The sequence below is a fragment of the Canis aureus genome, chromosome 1, assembly GCF_053574225.1.
Source record: "Canis aureus isolate CA01 chromosome 1, VMU_Caureus_v.1.0, whole genome shotgun sequence".
Taxonomy (NCBI): Eukaryota; Metazoa; Chordata; class Mammalia; order Carnivora; family Canidae; genus Canis; species Canis aureus.
In genome coordinates, this window is record NC_135611.1 from 94,473,088 (window position 1) to 94,487,314 (window position 14,227).

Consider the following 14,227-nt stretch of genomic DNA (forward strand, 5'->3'; position numbering starts at 1 on the left):
CAAAGCCAAGCTTTCTCTATGCCTGGTCCCTTAGCACTTACTCTTTCCCACAAGAACTCAAGAGATCTTGATGACCTGGACATCTGCAGACTCAGCCAGCACATGTTTTGGCAATTGTACTCTGAGAGGAGGAGGAGAGATTAAGAATGGACTCATTCTGTCTTTACAGAATCCAGAAGCTAACTTAAAGTAAACCATTGCTATCTATTGTCCAGGTTTTTATTTGCCTCTGCCTGCAAAAGAGATTATTTTTATTTTATCTTATTTTATTTATTTATTTTAGACAGAGGACAGTGAGCTGGAGGGAAAAGGGGTAGAAGGAGAGAGAGAGAGCACATCTCAGGTTCTATACTGGTACATCCAGGTGCCTCTTAATTTTCATTTCTTACATTGTAATATAGACTAAAACAGATGGGGGACCATCAGTTACATGGTACAGGTTTAGAAAGGCCACTGATGTTTTTGTAATCTGTTCAGTAAGGCAGTCAGCCATTTTTTGCAAATAACCATTTGTACTAAAAGGTATCTATCAAGGTGCATTTGAAAATTATGTTGGGGCACCTGGTTGGTTCAGTTGGGTAAGCAACCGACTTTTTGTTTTGGCTTAGATCGTGATCTTAGGGTTGTGGGATCGAGCCCCTGTGTGGGATTCCACACTCAACAGAGAGTCTGCTTGAGATTGTCTCTGTCTGCTCTTCCCCCCAATCGAGCTGTGTGCTGTCTCTCCCTCTCAAATCTTAAAAAAAAAAAATGTTAAAGAATCGTATACTATCATGGAATGGTATTGGGTAAGTGAACTTTCTAGGTAACCAAACTTTGAATTCTGAAGCTTTACTGATTTTGATGGTCCTTTTCTTCAAATGCATTACACATTTAGCCTCTTACATGAAATATATTGATTATAAAGTAACTATTGAAAATTCAGAGTTATTATGGGTAGCAAATTTTGGGGGTGTCTAGTATGTGCTAGACATTGTAAATGCCTTATATGTATTACAGTTCTTGCTAACGGTGCTCTAAAGGTAATTTGTTCCCCATCATACAGTTGAGCTGAGAAAGGTTAAGTACCTGCTCAAGATTACAGAGATACTGTATATCTAAGATCATATATCTGATAATGGAATTCTAAGCCATACAGCCTGGTTCTAGAAAGTCTTATTACTGCCTTTCACTATTAGTGTGATTGTTTAATCCTATTAGCTCTTGTGAAATGGAGCTGAATTTAGGAGATACTTTAAAACTTGCTGTTACAAAATGTCACTGATGGAATGTATAGGGAAGGATATACAGTTGTAGGATCTGTAGAGCAATAACCACATAACTACCTGCAAATTGAGTCAGGGCCAAAGTTGTTTGTGTACAGGCTGTGTTTGTACACTGTACACTCTTGTACTTCTCTAACTGCCTGACCTTCCACATTCGAGTATCATCACTCTGTGCTCTCACTTGTCAGTTAATACAAAATTCTATTTCTGTATCACCAACACAACCATAGTCCCCTCCTTATCAGCTGGTACCTTAAAAAGAAATCTTACTGTTTTTTAATGGGGTGTGGGAGAGAAAATCCTTTCCCATTTTAAGAATTGGTGTGTAGTGTTTTTTGGGACGGTATTTTCTCTGAATTTCAGAGTAGAATATCATTTTTGTAGACATGATTTCAGGGCATAATTTTCCCTAAAATTTTCCTCAACTTTAGACAGTAGTCCAGCACAAGGAGCATTAAAATGAATTTTAAGTACTGTCTCCTTTTTAGGAATCTCACAGATAGGAGCCCAGTGTCTTTAGGCATATGGCAAGTATTTTTATTGTAATTTTACTTATAATGGGAAGTAACACTGGAGTCCTTTGATTCTGCATTCCCATCCAGTCACCAGTATGGTGCCAAGTCCTGTCTCTAGTTTACTGCCATGCTTTTCTGTTATTCTTACTGCCATATCCTCAGACAGGTCTTCTTGTATCTTTCTAGATTGCATAGAGCTCAAAACTTTTAGCTATTCTTTTTTTTCTCCACTTGAAGTACATCTTAATCATGTATGGCTATTTCTAAATCAGAGCTCTTATTCTTATTTTCAGACCTTTCAGTGGCTTCCCATTGCATTCAAAGTGTCTTCCAAACTGCTTAGCCCAGTGCTCAGGACCTCCTGCGATCTGGCCCCAACCTGCCATTCCAAGTCTGTTTTCTCTTGCTACTTTCGGCATTCCCTTCACACAGAGCTAAATGGAAGTATATATAGCTTGCTGTACCACAACCTGAAAGTTAGTGTAACATGAATTAGAAAGGAACTTACTTATGAATAAGGGAAAGATAGCTTAATTTAGAATTCCTGCTGTTTGATTGTGATTTTCTTTTTTCTTTCCAGCATGTGGATGTATTGAGTCACCAAATAACAGCTGAAAGAACAGTATTCTAACAGAGTGGGATATAGCAAGTTGCAGAGGAGCACAATCCTTTACACAGTACCTGTTCATCTCATTTTTTCCCCCTTTCATTTTGGTTTGACCATACTCTGTTTTGGAAGTGATTATTTTGCACTTATCCTGAATCTCTATGATTTTGCTTTCATTTCCATAACTGGATGTTCTTAGCCTTTCTTTAAATTACACTGTTTATGTTAGGATTATTGTTTATGTGTAATATTTATTGAACCATTATTTCAAATCTCAGTGGTTTAAAACAACCATTTGTTTACTCTTATTCTGTAGTTTGCTCTCGGTTTGGTCAGGAAATTCTCCTGGTCTCACTTGTAGTCACTAATATGGCTACAGTTAGTTATCTGACAACTCCCCTGCTGCTTAATGACCCAGGTGCTGTCAGCCCTGTCTGGTAGTCTGCTGGGGATGCCCACTTTGATTTTCTTTGTGACCTCTTATTCTCCAATAGGCTAGATGAGGCCTTTTATATGATGATAGCGGCTTTTCCAGAGAGCAAAAGGTGCTGCTATAGGTCCAACCTAGTCACTTTCATTTCTTTTTCCAAATTAGCTTCATTGAGGTAAAATTTATACAGTAAATACATGTTTGATAGCATTTGAAACCACGACCACAGTCAAGATGGTGAACTCTCCATCATTCCTACAAATTTCCTTGTACCCTTTTGTAATTCCCTCTCCTGCTGTGATTCTCCTCCCTTCAGCCACTGATTGATTTGCTTTCACTACAGAGTAGTATTCTGTCTTACTGACGCACCACAGCTGGTGTGACCGTTCATCTCTTGATGGGCTTTTGAGTTGTTTTCAGTTTTTGGCTATTCTAGGCAAAACTCTTATAAGTATTCATGTATGTACGAATATTTATATGGACATATATTTCCTTTTATGTTGGGTCAGTACTCAAGAGTGGAACAGCTAAATCATGAGGTAGATGAATGTTCAACTTTCTAAGGAAATGCCAAGCTTTTTTCTGAGACAGTTGTATCATTTTATGTTCCTACCAGCAGTATGTGGGAGTTCTGATGCCCTTTGCCACCATATACGGTATGGTATGATTTTTTAATTTTAGCCATTCCAATGGGTGTATATTTGCATCTCATTATAGTTTTAATTTATATTTCTCTAATGACAGATGATGTTGAACATCTTTGTTTTTTGTTTATTTTGTCTTTTGTGGTAAAGTGTGTGTTCAGATCATTTGCTTATTTTATTGATTAGGTTCTTTGCTTATTGTCAGAATCCTAGAGCTCTTAATATATTTTGGATATAAGTCCTGTATTACATATATACTTTATAAAGAATTTCTCCTAATAGGTGACTTTTCATTCTCAAATACCATTGGTTTTTGAATGAAATACTTAATTTGATGAAGTCCAATTCATTGATTTTTTTAAATTTTATGCTTCATATATTTTATATCTTCTTCTAGAGGTTTTATTTATGTTTAGAGAGAGTAAGTGGCAGTGGGGGACAGAGGGAGAGGGAGAGAGAGACAGAGAGAGAGAAAATCCCAAGCCCGATGCATGAGATCATGAGCATGAGCTGAAATCGAGTCAGATGCTTAACCAGCTAAGCCACCCAGGCACCTCATCTTGTAGAGGTTTTATTATTTAGGTTGTATATTTAGGTCTGTGATATATTTTCAGTTAATTTTTTATATATGGTGCAAGGTATAGGTCCAAGTTCAATTTTTGCAGTTTGTTATTGCTTCTGCATTATATTTCTTTACATCTTTGTCAAAAATCAGTTGTCCACATCTATCTGTGTTTTTGTCTATATTTGCTTCTATGATGTGATTATGTGTATCTTTGTTAATATAGCATCATTTTGATTAGCTTTGTAATAATTTTGAAATTACAGTGTTAGTTTTCCAACTTTGTTTTCAAAGTTGCTTTCACTGTTGTAGGAGATTTTTATTTCCATATGAATTTTAGAATAACCTTGTCAGTTATTTTTAAATTAAATTAAAATTTTAAAAAGATTTTATTCATGAGAGACGGGGGGGTGGTGGGGGGCAGAGACCGGCAGAGGGAGAAGCAGACTTCATGCAGGGAGTCTGATGTGAGACTCGATCCCAGACTCCAGGATCACTCCCTGGCCAAAGGCAGGCCCTAAACTGCTGAGTCACGCAGGGATCCCCCCCCCCTTTTTTGTTTAAGATTTTACTCATTCCAGGGACAGAGCAGGGGGAGGAGCAGAGGGAGAGGGACAAGCAGACTATGTGCTGAGAGTGGAGCCTGATGCAGGACTCCATCCCAGGACCCAGATATCATGACCTGAGTGACACGAAGAGTTGGACACTTAACCGATTGGGACAGCCAGATGCCCTAACTAACCTTGTCAGTTTTGATGAAAATGCCTGCTGAGATTTTGATTGAGATTGCATTGAATTTGTGGATCCATTTGGGGAGAGTTATCATTTTCACATTATTGAACCTTTTGGCCTATTAATAAAATAAATCTCTTCATTTACTTAGATATTTTTAATTTCAGTGTTTTATTATCACTGTACAGTTATTTTGTATCTTTTGCTCGAATTCTTACGTAGTTCCTAGTTTTGATCCTAGTGAAAACAACATGTTAATTTTCTGGTTCTTTATGTATATAGAAATGCAGTTGATATTTCTATATTGATCTTGTGTATTGTAGTCATGCTTAACTCACTGGTACATTTTTGATAGAGTTCATCAGTTTTCTATGTAGACAATTAAGTCAAAGGACAGTTTTCATTTTTCCTAAGTTAGATACTTTTTATTTTGTCTTCATGCCTGATTTTATGGGTTAGATTGTCTAGTATAATGTTGAGCAGCAGAAAAGCATTTGGTCTTTCTCTATTAAGAATGATGTTGTACTAGGTGTTTTGCAGATCTCCTTTATCAGGTTATGGAACTATTTCCTCTCATGCTAATTTGCTGACAGTTTTTAATCAAGAATGCCTTGTAGGATGTTTAATGCTTTTTCTGCATCTATTGAGACTATCACATTGTTTTTCTTTTTTGGTTTATTAACATGGTGAAATAAATATATTGATTTAAAAAATGTTAAACCAACCATTTTTTATTTTATTTTTTTAAACCAACCATTTTTGAATAAACCCTCTTTACTTATGATATGTTTTCCTGATAATATATTGTTAGATTTTATGTGGTAAATTTTTGTTTACAAGTTTTACATCAGTGTTACTAAGAGATGCTAGTCTGTAGTGTATTTTCTTGTAATATCTTTGGTTTTTGTATGAGGGTAATGTTGTTCTCCATAAGGTGAGATGGGAATTGTCTCCTCCTCTGGTTTTTTAGAAGAATTTGTGTCGAATTGGTATTATTTCTTTCTTAAATATTTGCTAGAATTCACCAATGATACCATCTAAGCATAGAGTTTTCTTGTGGAAAGGATTTTGGTTGAAATTTAAGTTTCTTGAATTGACAGTAGGCCTATGCACTTACTTGTGTTGACAGTTTGTCTTTCAAGGAATTTGTTCTTTTCATCCAGTTGTCAACTTTTTGCATGGGTATTCATTATAATCCCTCATTATTCTTTTAATATTTCTAGAATCTGTAGTGATGTTCCTTCTCTTATTTCTGATAGTGGTTATCCCCCCCTCCTCCTGACAATATGACTAGAGGTGTATCAATTTTAATGATCTTATTTGTTAGAAACCCAGAATTTGGTTTCATTGATTTTATTTTTGTTTTGTATTTCATTGATTTCCACTCTGATCTCTGGTATTTCCTCTTTTTAGTTTGCTTACTTTGGGTTTCATTCGCTCATCTATTTCTAGTTTAAGTTAAAAGCTACTGTCATTGATTTGAGGTTTTTCTTTTTCTTTTTTCCTAATACAGCTTTTTAAAGCTCTAAAATTTCCCCTTAAGTACTGCCATAGCAACATCCCACAAATTTTAGTATACTGTATTTTTTCAATTTCCTTTTGATATCCTCTTTGATCCATGAATTATTTAGAAGCATATTATTTAGTTTCAAACTATTTGAGAGTTTTCCAGATACCTGTTACTGATTTCTAATTTAATTCTGTTGGGGTCAAGGAATATATATTGTACACATTTTATTTTTACATATGGTAAAAACATACATTGTTCTTACTCTTGTTTGAAAAGTCAATTAACTTTTAAAGAAGTGTAACTGAAACAAATGAAATTTGGATTAAATTTAATGCAACTGCTTTTTCTGACTTCTACCACTCCCCCCGGGGACTCTCTTTTATATGTATTTTAGATCACTTGAAGTTGTCCCACAACTCACCAGTGCTCTTTCAGTTTTGTTTTGGTGGGTTTTTGTTGTTGTTGTTTTTGGTGTGTTTCATTTGGATAATCTGCTATGCTTTTATGACCAGTGAATTTTTCTTTTGCAATATTTAATCTGCCATTAGTCACATCCACTATATTTTTAATCTCATTTTAGTTTTTATCTCTCAAAAATGGTTTGAATTTTCTATATCCCTTAACCTTCTGAATATGTGGAATACAATTCTGTTTTGATGTCCTTTTGTGTTCTAACATTTAATTGAATGTGATCACTTTTGATTGGTTGAGTTTTCTCATTTATCATTGTGTCTCATGTTTTCCTGCTTATCTGCTGCATATGTGGTAATCTTTGATTGGATGCCAGACATTGTTATTTTACTTTGTTGTCTGCTGGATATTTTTGTGGTCATATAAATCTTGAGTTTTGTTCTGGGATGAAGTGATGATTATCTGGAGACACTGTGATATATTCAAGTCTTATTTTATGCTTTATAATATGGGTTTTGAGCCATGCTCAGTAAAGCTAATTATTCCCCACTAGAAAGGTAAGAGGCCTTACCTTTCTCAGGATTATCATAGGAATACCCGAAGACCACTTTTCTGAGCATTCATACTAATTCCCAGTGAATTATGAGTTCTTCAGTCTGGCTATGGAACAGGCAGTGTTCTCTCTATTAATTCTTCTGGTTTGGTTTCTCTCCTGCCTTGAATGGTTTCCTCACATGTTTGTGCATGGTACTCTTGGATTTTTTCTGTGTGCAGGTCTCTCCTCTCTGGTTCTTTTTTGTATGACTTATAGTTGCCTTATTCCTCTTGGCTCTCAGCTTCACCTCTTCAGGTTGGGAAGTCTGTCAGGCTCTGTCTTAGTTCCCCTTTTCAGTGCTGTGACTGGAAGCTTTCTCAGGCGATATAAGCTGGGGCATTTATAGGACTCGACTCCTATCAGTATCTCATCTGTCAGGGATCACTGGCCTCATTGTTTCATGTTGGTGTTTTGAAAACCGTTGTTTCCAGATTTTTATCCAGGGTTTAGTTTTGTTTTTAGATGGGAACATAAATTGGTTTCACTTTAATCCATCTTGGTTGGAAGCAGACCCCGCCCCCGCCCCACCCCCTTTTAAACTAGTGACCTGGTATAATAAAAGTGTGGTAGTAAGTATTAGGAATGATAATTTTGGGTGAGTATTCATGTTAAGAGATTCATCACCTATTTTTGAGTGTGTGATTTATAGCTGTTTTTATCATTTCTTATTTAAAGATATTCATGTATCAGAATATACAGAGTCTAAAAAATTATACAGAAATGGTAGGTAATTATCTTCGTAGGATTTGGGTGATTAATTTTATGCATTTGAACATGTATAATCTAAAAACAGGAAGCGCCATTTACAAACCAGTGTAAAGAATTAAATATTCTGTTATTTCAACTTTATTTGAAGCCTACCTAACATGACAGTATGTTGGGATAGAAGATGCATCTCTAAATCCTCAAATCCTTATCTCTTAATTATTATAGAAATCTTAGTAATGCATCATTCAGGTCATTGGTGCCAGATGCATGAATCTCTTCTTCATGATAAAAATGGCATCTCCTAAGAAAGAAGTGCACAATGATTCGAATTCTAATGACATGATGAATTCATGTCCATTGGGAGCATTGGGTAATGGTAGAGGAAGATTATGGGATTGCTTCCTATAGTCAGAGCATTTGTTTTATATAAGTTGATTTGCATCATGACTCAATTGGATTTGAATTCTTCTTAGGTACAGAAAATTGCTTTTATATTATGTATGTCATGCATCAATCATAAAATAATTTTTAAAATATATTTAATTTTGAGTAGGAAGGGGAAACTTCCCAAATGCCCAATAAAGCAAGATATAAAAAGTAGTTAATAATGCCATCAACAATCCCAACCTCCTCCAGATTTCAAATTCTTCCTTTTAAACTGTGGAATTTTCTGAGGTAGTTTGCATGGTTTTTCAAATCCCTGTTTGCAATTTTCAATTGAAAAAAATGATACCTCTCTGAATATTCATACCTCTCTGACTAAATTGTTGATGCATTATTAATATCCTTGAAAATATTCCTCGAAAAAATTTTTTTCTTCTAAGTGGTATTACTAGAAACAAGTCTATTACATTCTCCATTTAAGTAGTGATTCTTTTATCCTCTTGATAGCCTTTATTTTTATGTGTCTGTGATCCTTATTTATGGATATACAAAAGAAAGAGACATGAGGACTTGTCATTCAAGTTGCCTACAAAAATTGCTATGCTTCTTGTAATTAAAACCACAGAATCCAGTAAAATAAGCCTTGGAGAAAGAAAAAAGTTGAGCTATGGGATGATACCAGGAAAGAGAACTCCAAGGTTCTTTATTTTGTCTTTTCATTTTTTTTTTTGGAAAAGTTAGTTTTGTGTGTGTGTATGTCTGCGTGCGTGTATTTGTATGAGAGAGAGCAAGAGACAGACCATGTGAATGCATATTAGAAGCAGGTATTATTGGGACTGTTGCCTATAGATTAAGCAGCGCTTGTATGCTCGTCTGCAATATTTTGGGGGTGGAAAGAGAAAAGCCTAACACTGCATAAGAACACTGCATAAAAACGGTTTTGGTGTAGTTAACAACAGAAATCCTACTTTTTAAGGATGATCATTTATTACCAAAACTTTTAAAATTGTTCAAAGGCAGGGCTTATTCAAAGGCAGGATTTTTTTTTTTTTTTTAAGGCAGGATTGTTTAGGAAAAGATCAGTGAAATCTGGAAGTATATAGCATTTAATATACATGAGAAGCTATAGATACTTAGTAAAGATTGCTGCAAAATACAAGAATAGTAAATCAAGCCATTATTTGTAATTTTGTCTAGTATAGCATGGATATAAAATTTCTAAATGCTGGTGCAAAATGATGCTGTATTTTCCCTGGCATTATAGTCTTCCAAGCACTTGTTAAAATTACGAGTATATTAGTATCATTTGATATTCTGAAATGTTCAACTTTTGACCTTGAGTGACTAATATTCCAGACCTCATTTGTATGTTATTCATGTAAGCGCTAGACCTTATATTTTACTTGTCTAGCTCATATAAGGTAATAGTACAGTTTACAGATTTTTAAGTCACTACTCTGGGGGGGTGGTTTATGATATCTCATATGGTTTGATTCAAATCTGTTTTGCTTTATCCCAGATTCTCCACATTTGAAGAATGTAAAATTGCACATGAGGAATTAGAATGATGATCTTAGCCTCTTTTCTTTTGTGACCCAATATATTGAACTAGAGTTTTGGAATACATTATGAAATAGTAAAGTTTATAGCTTAAACAAAACATCTGACTGCTGAAGAAATTTTTTTTTTGAAGAAATTTTCCTTTGATGTTCCTTTAAGTAACAAACAGAAGCAAGCACTAGAAAGAAATTTGAAACCTTGAATAATTTTTTTTCAGTTTTCTTTGTTCTGCTTTGGGTAAAAGCTCGCATGCTTCTAAAATGATAAGAGTTCAGCATTAGTATATAGTAGTTTGGGCCAAACAGTTGCCACTTCACTCAGGCTTGAAAATGGTCAGAAACAGCTAAATATAGTATTTTGTATATTTCTATAAATGTAAAGTGGTTGAGCTTCACATTTGGCAGATAATGTGCCTTGATCATGTAATGTTTCAATACAATTTGTATTTTAAAAGTGTTTTGTTAACTTAGAAAAATTAACTGATGTTCAAATTTGGAAATTGAAAGTTTGCTCTGTTTTTCTTCTGTGTCTCGTTATATTTTATAGTAAAACAGAGGCCAGTTGATTAATTTTGAAATATATAAACATGTTATTCTGAAGTTATATTGTGCAAACTTTGAGTAGAGCTAAGAATTTTGTCATAGTATTACTATTTGGTGACATTGGTGCTTTAAAGACTTAGAAAAAATTATTTGCCATATTGCAGAGTTTTAAAAGTTCTGTATATTTTGTAAAATAATTGTGTGCTATTGAATACTGTAACTATTTTAGAGTATTAATGTGTATAATATGTTATGAACTATTGATTTCAACGACACCTATGAAATATTATCAATATAAAAGCTCTCTATATTAAACAGGATGAGTTATATTAAAGTCATTTTTTAATTGCATAATTAAACTGTAGCTCTTCAAAAGAGGGTTCCCACAAGTGAAATGTTTTCAAAGTTAGAATACATAAAAATAAAATTTAAGATTTTAGTCTTAGCCTTACCCGCTAATTCTCATGGCAAATAAAATTTATCTTTCAGACTGCATATGGCTACATCTTGTTTTTTCATATTACATCTACAAGAGGGGACAAGTACCTTTATGAACCAGTGTATCCCAAGTAAGTTTGTTGTCTTTCATTCTTTTAATAATTGGTTTGCATACTTTGTATTCATAAAAACATTCCAGTTTCGCATTGTCTGAAGTGAGTAAAAGCCAAGCCAATACTTTAAAAATGGTACTTCAAAAATTACCAAGTCTTTGAACTGTCATTACTTGAATAAAGAGTAAAGAATTCTGTGACTAAAAAAGTGTGGGAATCTTGGGTGAATGTACAGTATTCCTTTTTGGACATTCAGGATCACTACTAATATACTAGTGTTATGATGGAGGAGCTAAAACATCATGAGGGGAAAAGAAATGTCAGGAAAGTTACAGGCACTTTTTCCTCTATATTTTTGTATGTGCATAGAAAAAATGTGTACTCCAAACAGTGGTTACTAACCTCTTGGATAGAACTTGAAGGAACATAGACTTTGATTTTCAAACTATGTTGTTCTATTTATTTTGCATTTTTTCCTTAATTTTTTTTGCCTCACTTTTGAAATAAAAGAATGTTTTATTGAAGGAACTTTTGAAAAAAAGAACATACTAATTTTTAAAGCATATCCTTTTTTTTTTTTTTTAAGAAAAGATCAAACCATTAAAGCTGGATGACCATATAAATGAATATTTACCACATTTCTAGATGGTAGGAGATAGCCAGAGTTTATTATGTATATAAGAAGTTAGAGGGAAAGTAGATTTCCATATATGAAAGCTTACATTTCTGAAAATTAACAGGAAGAAAACAACATTAAAAGGCCACTTAACAGACTGGGGAAAGTTTTGTCAGTAAATAGGACCAAGATTTACTGTTTTTAGATTTTATAAAATGTTATATTTTGTATAACTTTATTTATAAAACATATCTTATATTTTAAGGTGACATAAATTACTAAGAAACACAAAGATTTCAAAAGGTAAATAGGTAAAAATGATCTCATAAGAGGAAATATAACAAATACAAGACAAACTTGTTAGTAACTCAGACTAAACACTAGTAACTCAAAAGTAATCTTGTGGGCAGCCCGGGTGGCTCAGTGGTTTAGCGCCGCCTTCAGCCCAGGGTGTGATCCTGGAGACCTAGGATCGAGTCCCACATCGGGCTCCCTGCATGGAGCCTGCTTCTCCCTCTGCCTATGTTTCTGCCTCTCTCTGTTTCTCAAATAAATAAAATCTTAAAAAAAAAAAAAAAAGTAATCTTGTTTTGTTTTGTTTTTATAATTAAAAATTTTTTTTTAAAATATATATTTTTTTAATTTTAGAGAGATTGGGAGAGAGGAGTACACACATACATAGGGAGAGGAAGTCAGAGAAAATCCTCAAGCAGACTCTCCACTGAGCATGGAGCCTTACTCAGAGTTCCATCCCAGGATCCTGAGATCATGATCTGTGCCAAAATCAAGGGCTGCCTGCTTAACCAACTGAGCCACCCAGGCACCTCAATATGTAAAAATAGTCTTTTTTTAAAAAAAATTATTGCTCTGCCGGTGGAAGAATAGTAAAATGTGTTCTTATATACTTCTGATAGTAGATATAGACAAAAACGTGATATTAGAGAACCTTGGAAAGAAAGTTAATTGGTATATTCTCAAAAAAATATGTAGTCATTAAATATATTTCAAAAAATTTATAAACTTGAGAACTTGGGGCACCTGGGTGGCTCAGTCCATTAACCATCTGCCTTTGGCTCAGGTCATGGTCCTGGGGTCCTGGTATCGAGCCCCACATTGGGCTCCTTGCTCAGCTAAGAGCCTGCTTCTCCATCTCCTCCCTGCTTGTGTTCTCTCTTGCTATCTCTGTCTCTCTCTCAAATCTTAAAAAAAAACCCAAAACTTGAGAACTTGATCAGGTTGAAGAAATGAATCACACAAAATTGCATATAGAATATGACCACAACAACTTTGCAAAACAAGTAACAAAAATTATCTGAAAAAAAAAAAGAGTAATATATATTTATAGTAATGGCTCCTGAATGGTAGAACTGTAGTGATTTTTCATCTTTCAGCTCTTGAATTTTCCAGAGCCTTTGATTTGCATACACTGTATTCAATGTGGTTTAAAAAAAATCAGTGTATTTGAAAAATGTATAACAAAAAGCCAAAATGTCTTTTTTTAATTGTGTTATGCAAGTTGTTTAATATTTGTTGAAATTCTTGAGAAAACACTGTGGGAGAGGCAGATGTAGGAGATGTAGGATGTAACTGAGATCCTTTTATCACAGATTTTAAGGGACTGTCTAGGTTTTCTTGATGCCATAAGTCTTTTTTTTATTTTTGTAATACTGTATTAGTTGAAGTGTAAGTTGAATTTTGGAAATCTTTTGTAAAGTATAGAAATATTTAAATGATGGAATTTAATTTGATTTTTTTCAATAAAAATCTTTAATGCAAAAACACTTGCAGTATATAAATTATACTGTTTAAATGTTATGCACATTTTGATAATATGTATTTAGAAATTTTAAATTCAATATTGTGTATAAAATAAAACTTTTTTCATTCTAAGCGATACTTTTGTGAGCCTTTTGAAGAACTGTTGTAATTAGTGTTTTTACCTTGTACATTTTGAACTAGCATTTTATTGCTCTATTTAAACATGCTCCTAAAAAAAAAAAAATAAAAAAAAAATAAACATGCTCCTGAAAATAATTTATACTAGTATAGGTGGGCAGAATAGGGAGCTAACATCCCTTGACACATTGAAAAATAACATTTCCATTATTTCAAGTCACTAACCTGATTTCATGTGTTTACAGTGATTTGGGATAGTATTTTGAAGCTCACTTTCTGTGTTGCTAAGAACTTAACAAGACTTTCTACCTTCTGATTTTAAGACTCCAGAGGACGTCTTGTAACTGAGTGGTAGTAGTTCTGATGGTACATAAACTTTGCTGTGTTTGACGGTGTCAGACTAGGGAACTAAAGAAAATACATTATGTTGTTTTAAAATTTGGGCTTTCTTCTAGTATATTGATGTTTTCAGTGTGTGGCTCAGTAAAATAGGTGTTGCCTTAGCTAAAGGGCTAGGCTTTAGTGTCATGTAGACCTGGGAATGAATGTCTGTTCTTCATCTTCCCAGCTGGGCAACTTCCTCATCTGTAGCAAAAGTTAGCAGTAGTAATTATCTCATAGTATTAAATGAGATCATGCATCTTAAATGTTGAGATAACTGCCTCGTACATAGGAAAATTAATAAAGGACAGCTGCTCT

At 34.0% G+C, this 14,227-nt stretch overlaps 1 protein-coding gene across 5 annotated transcripts in view; it reads left to right on the forward strand.

Moving 5' to 3' along the window:
• The window catches only part of RIC1 (RIC1 partner of RAB6A GEF complex), a 144,960-nt gene that overhangs the window by 51,131 nt on the left and 79,602 nt on the right, over window positions 1-14,227 (forward strand). For 4 of the 5 annotated variants that reach the window (XM_077909624.1, XM_077909614.1, XM_077909608.1 and 1 more), the window contains one exon: window positions 10,955-11,034. The exons of the other annotated variant lie outside the window; for it this stretch is intronic. In XM_077909624.1, coding sequence (XP_077765750.1) covers window positions 10,955-11,034 — 80 coding nt within the window. The remainder of the gene's footprint in view (window positions 1-10,954; window positions 11,035-14,227) is intronic. 5 annotated transcript variants of the gene reach the window in all.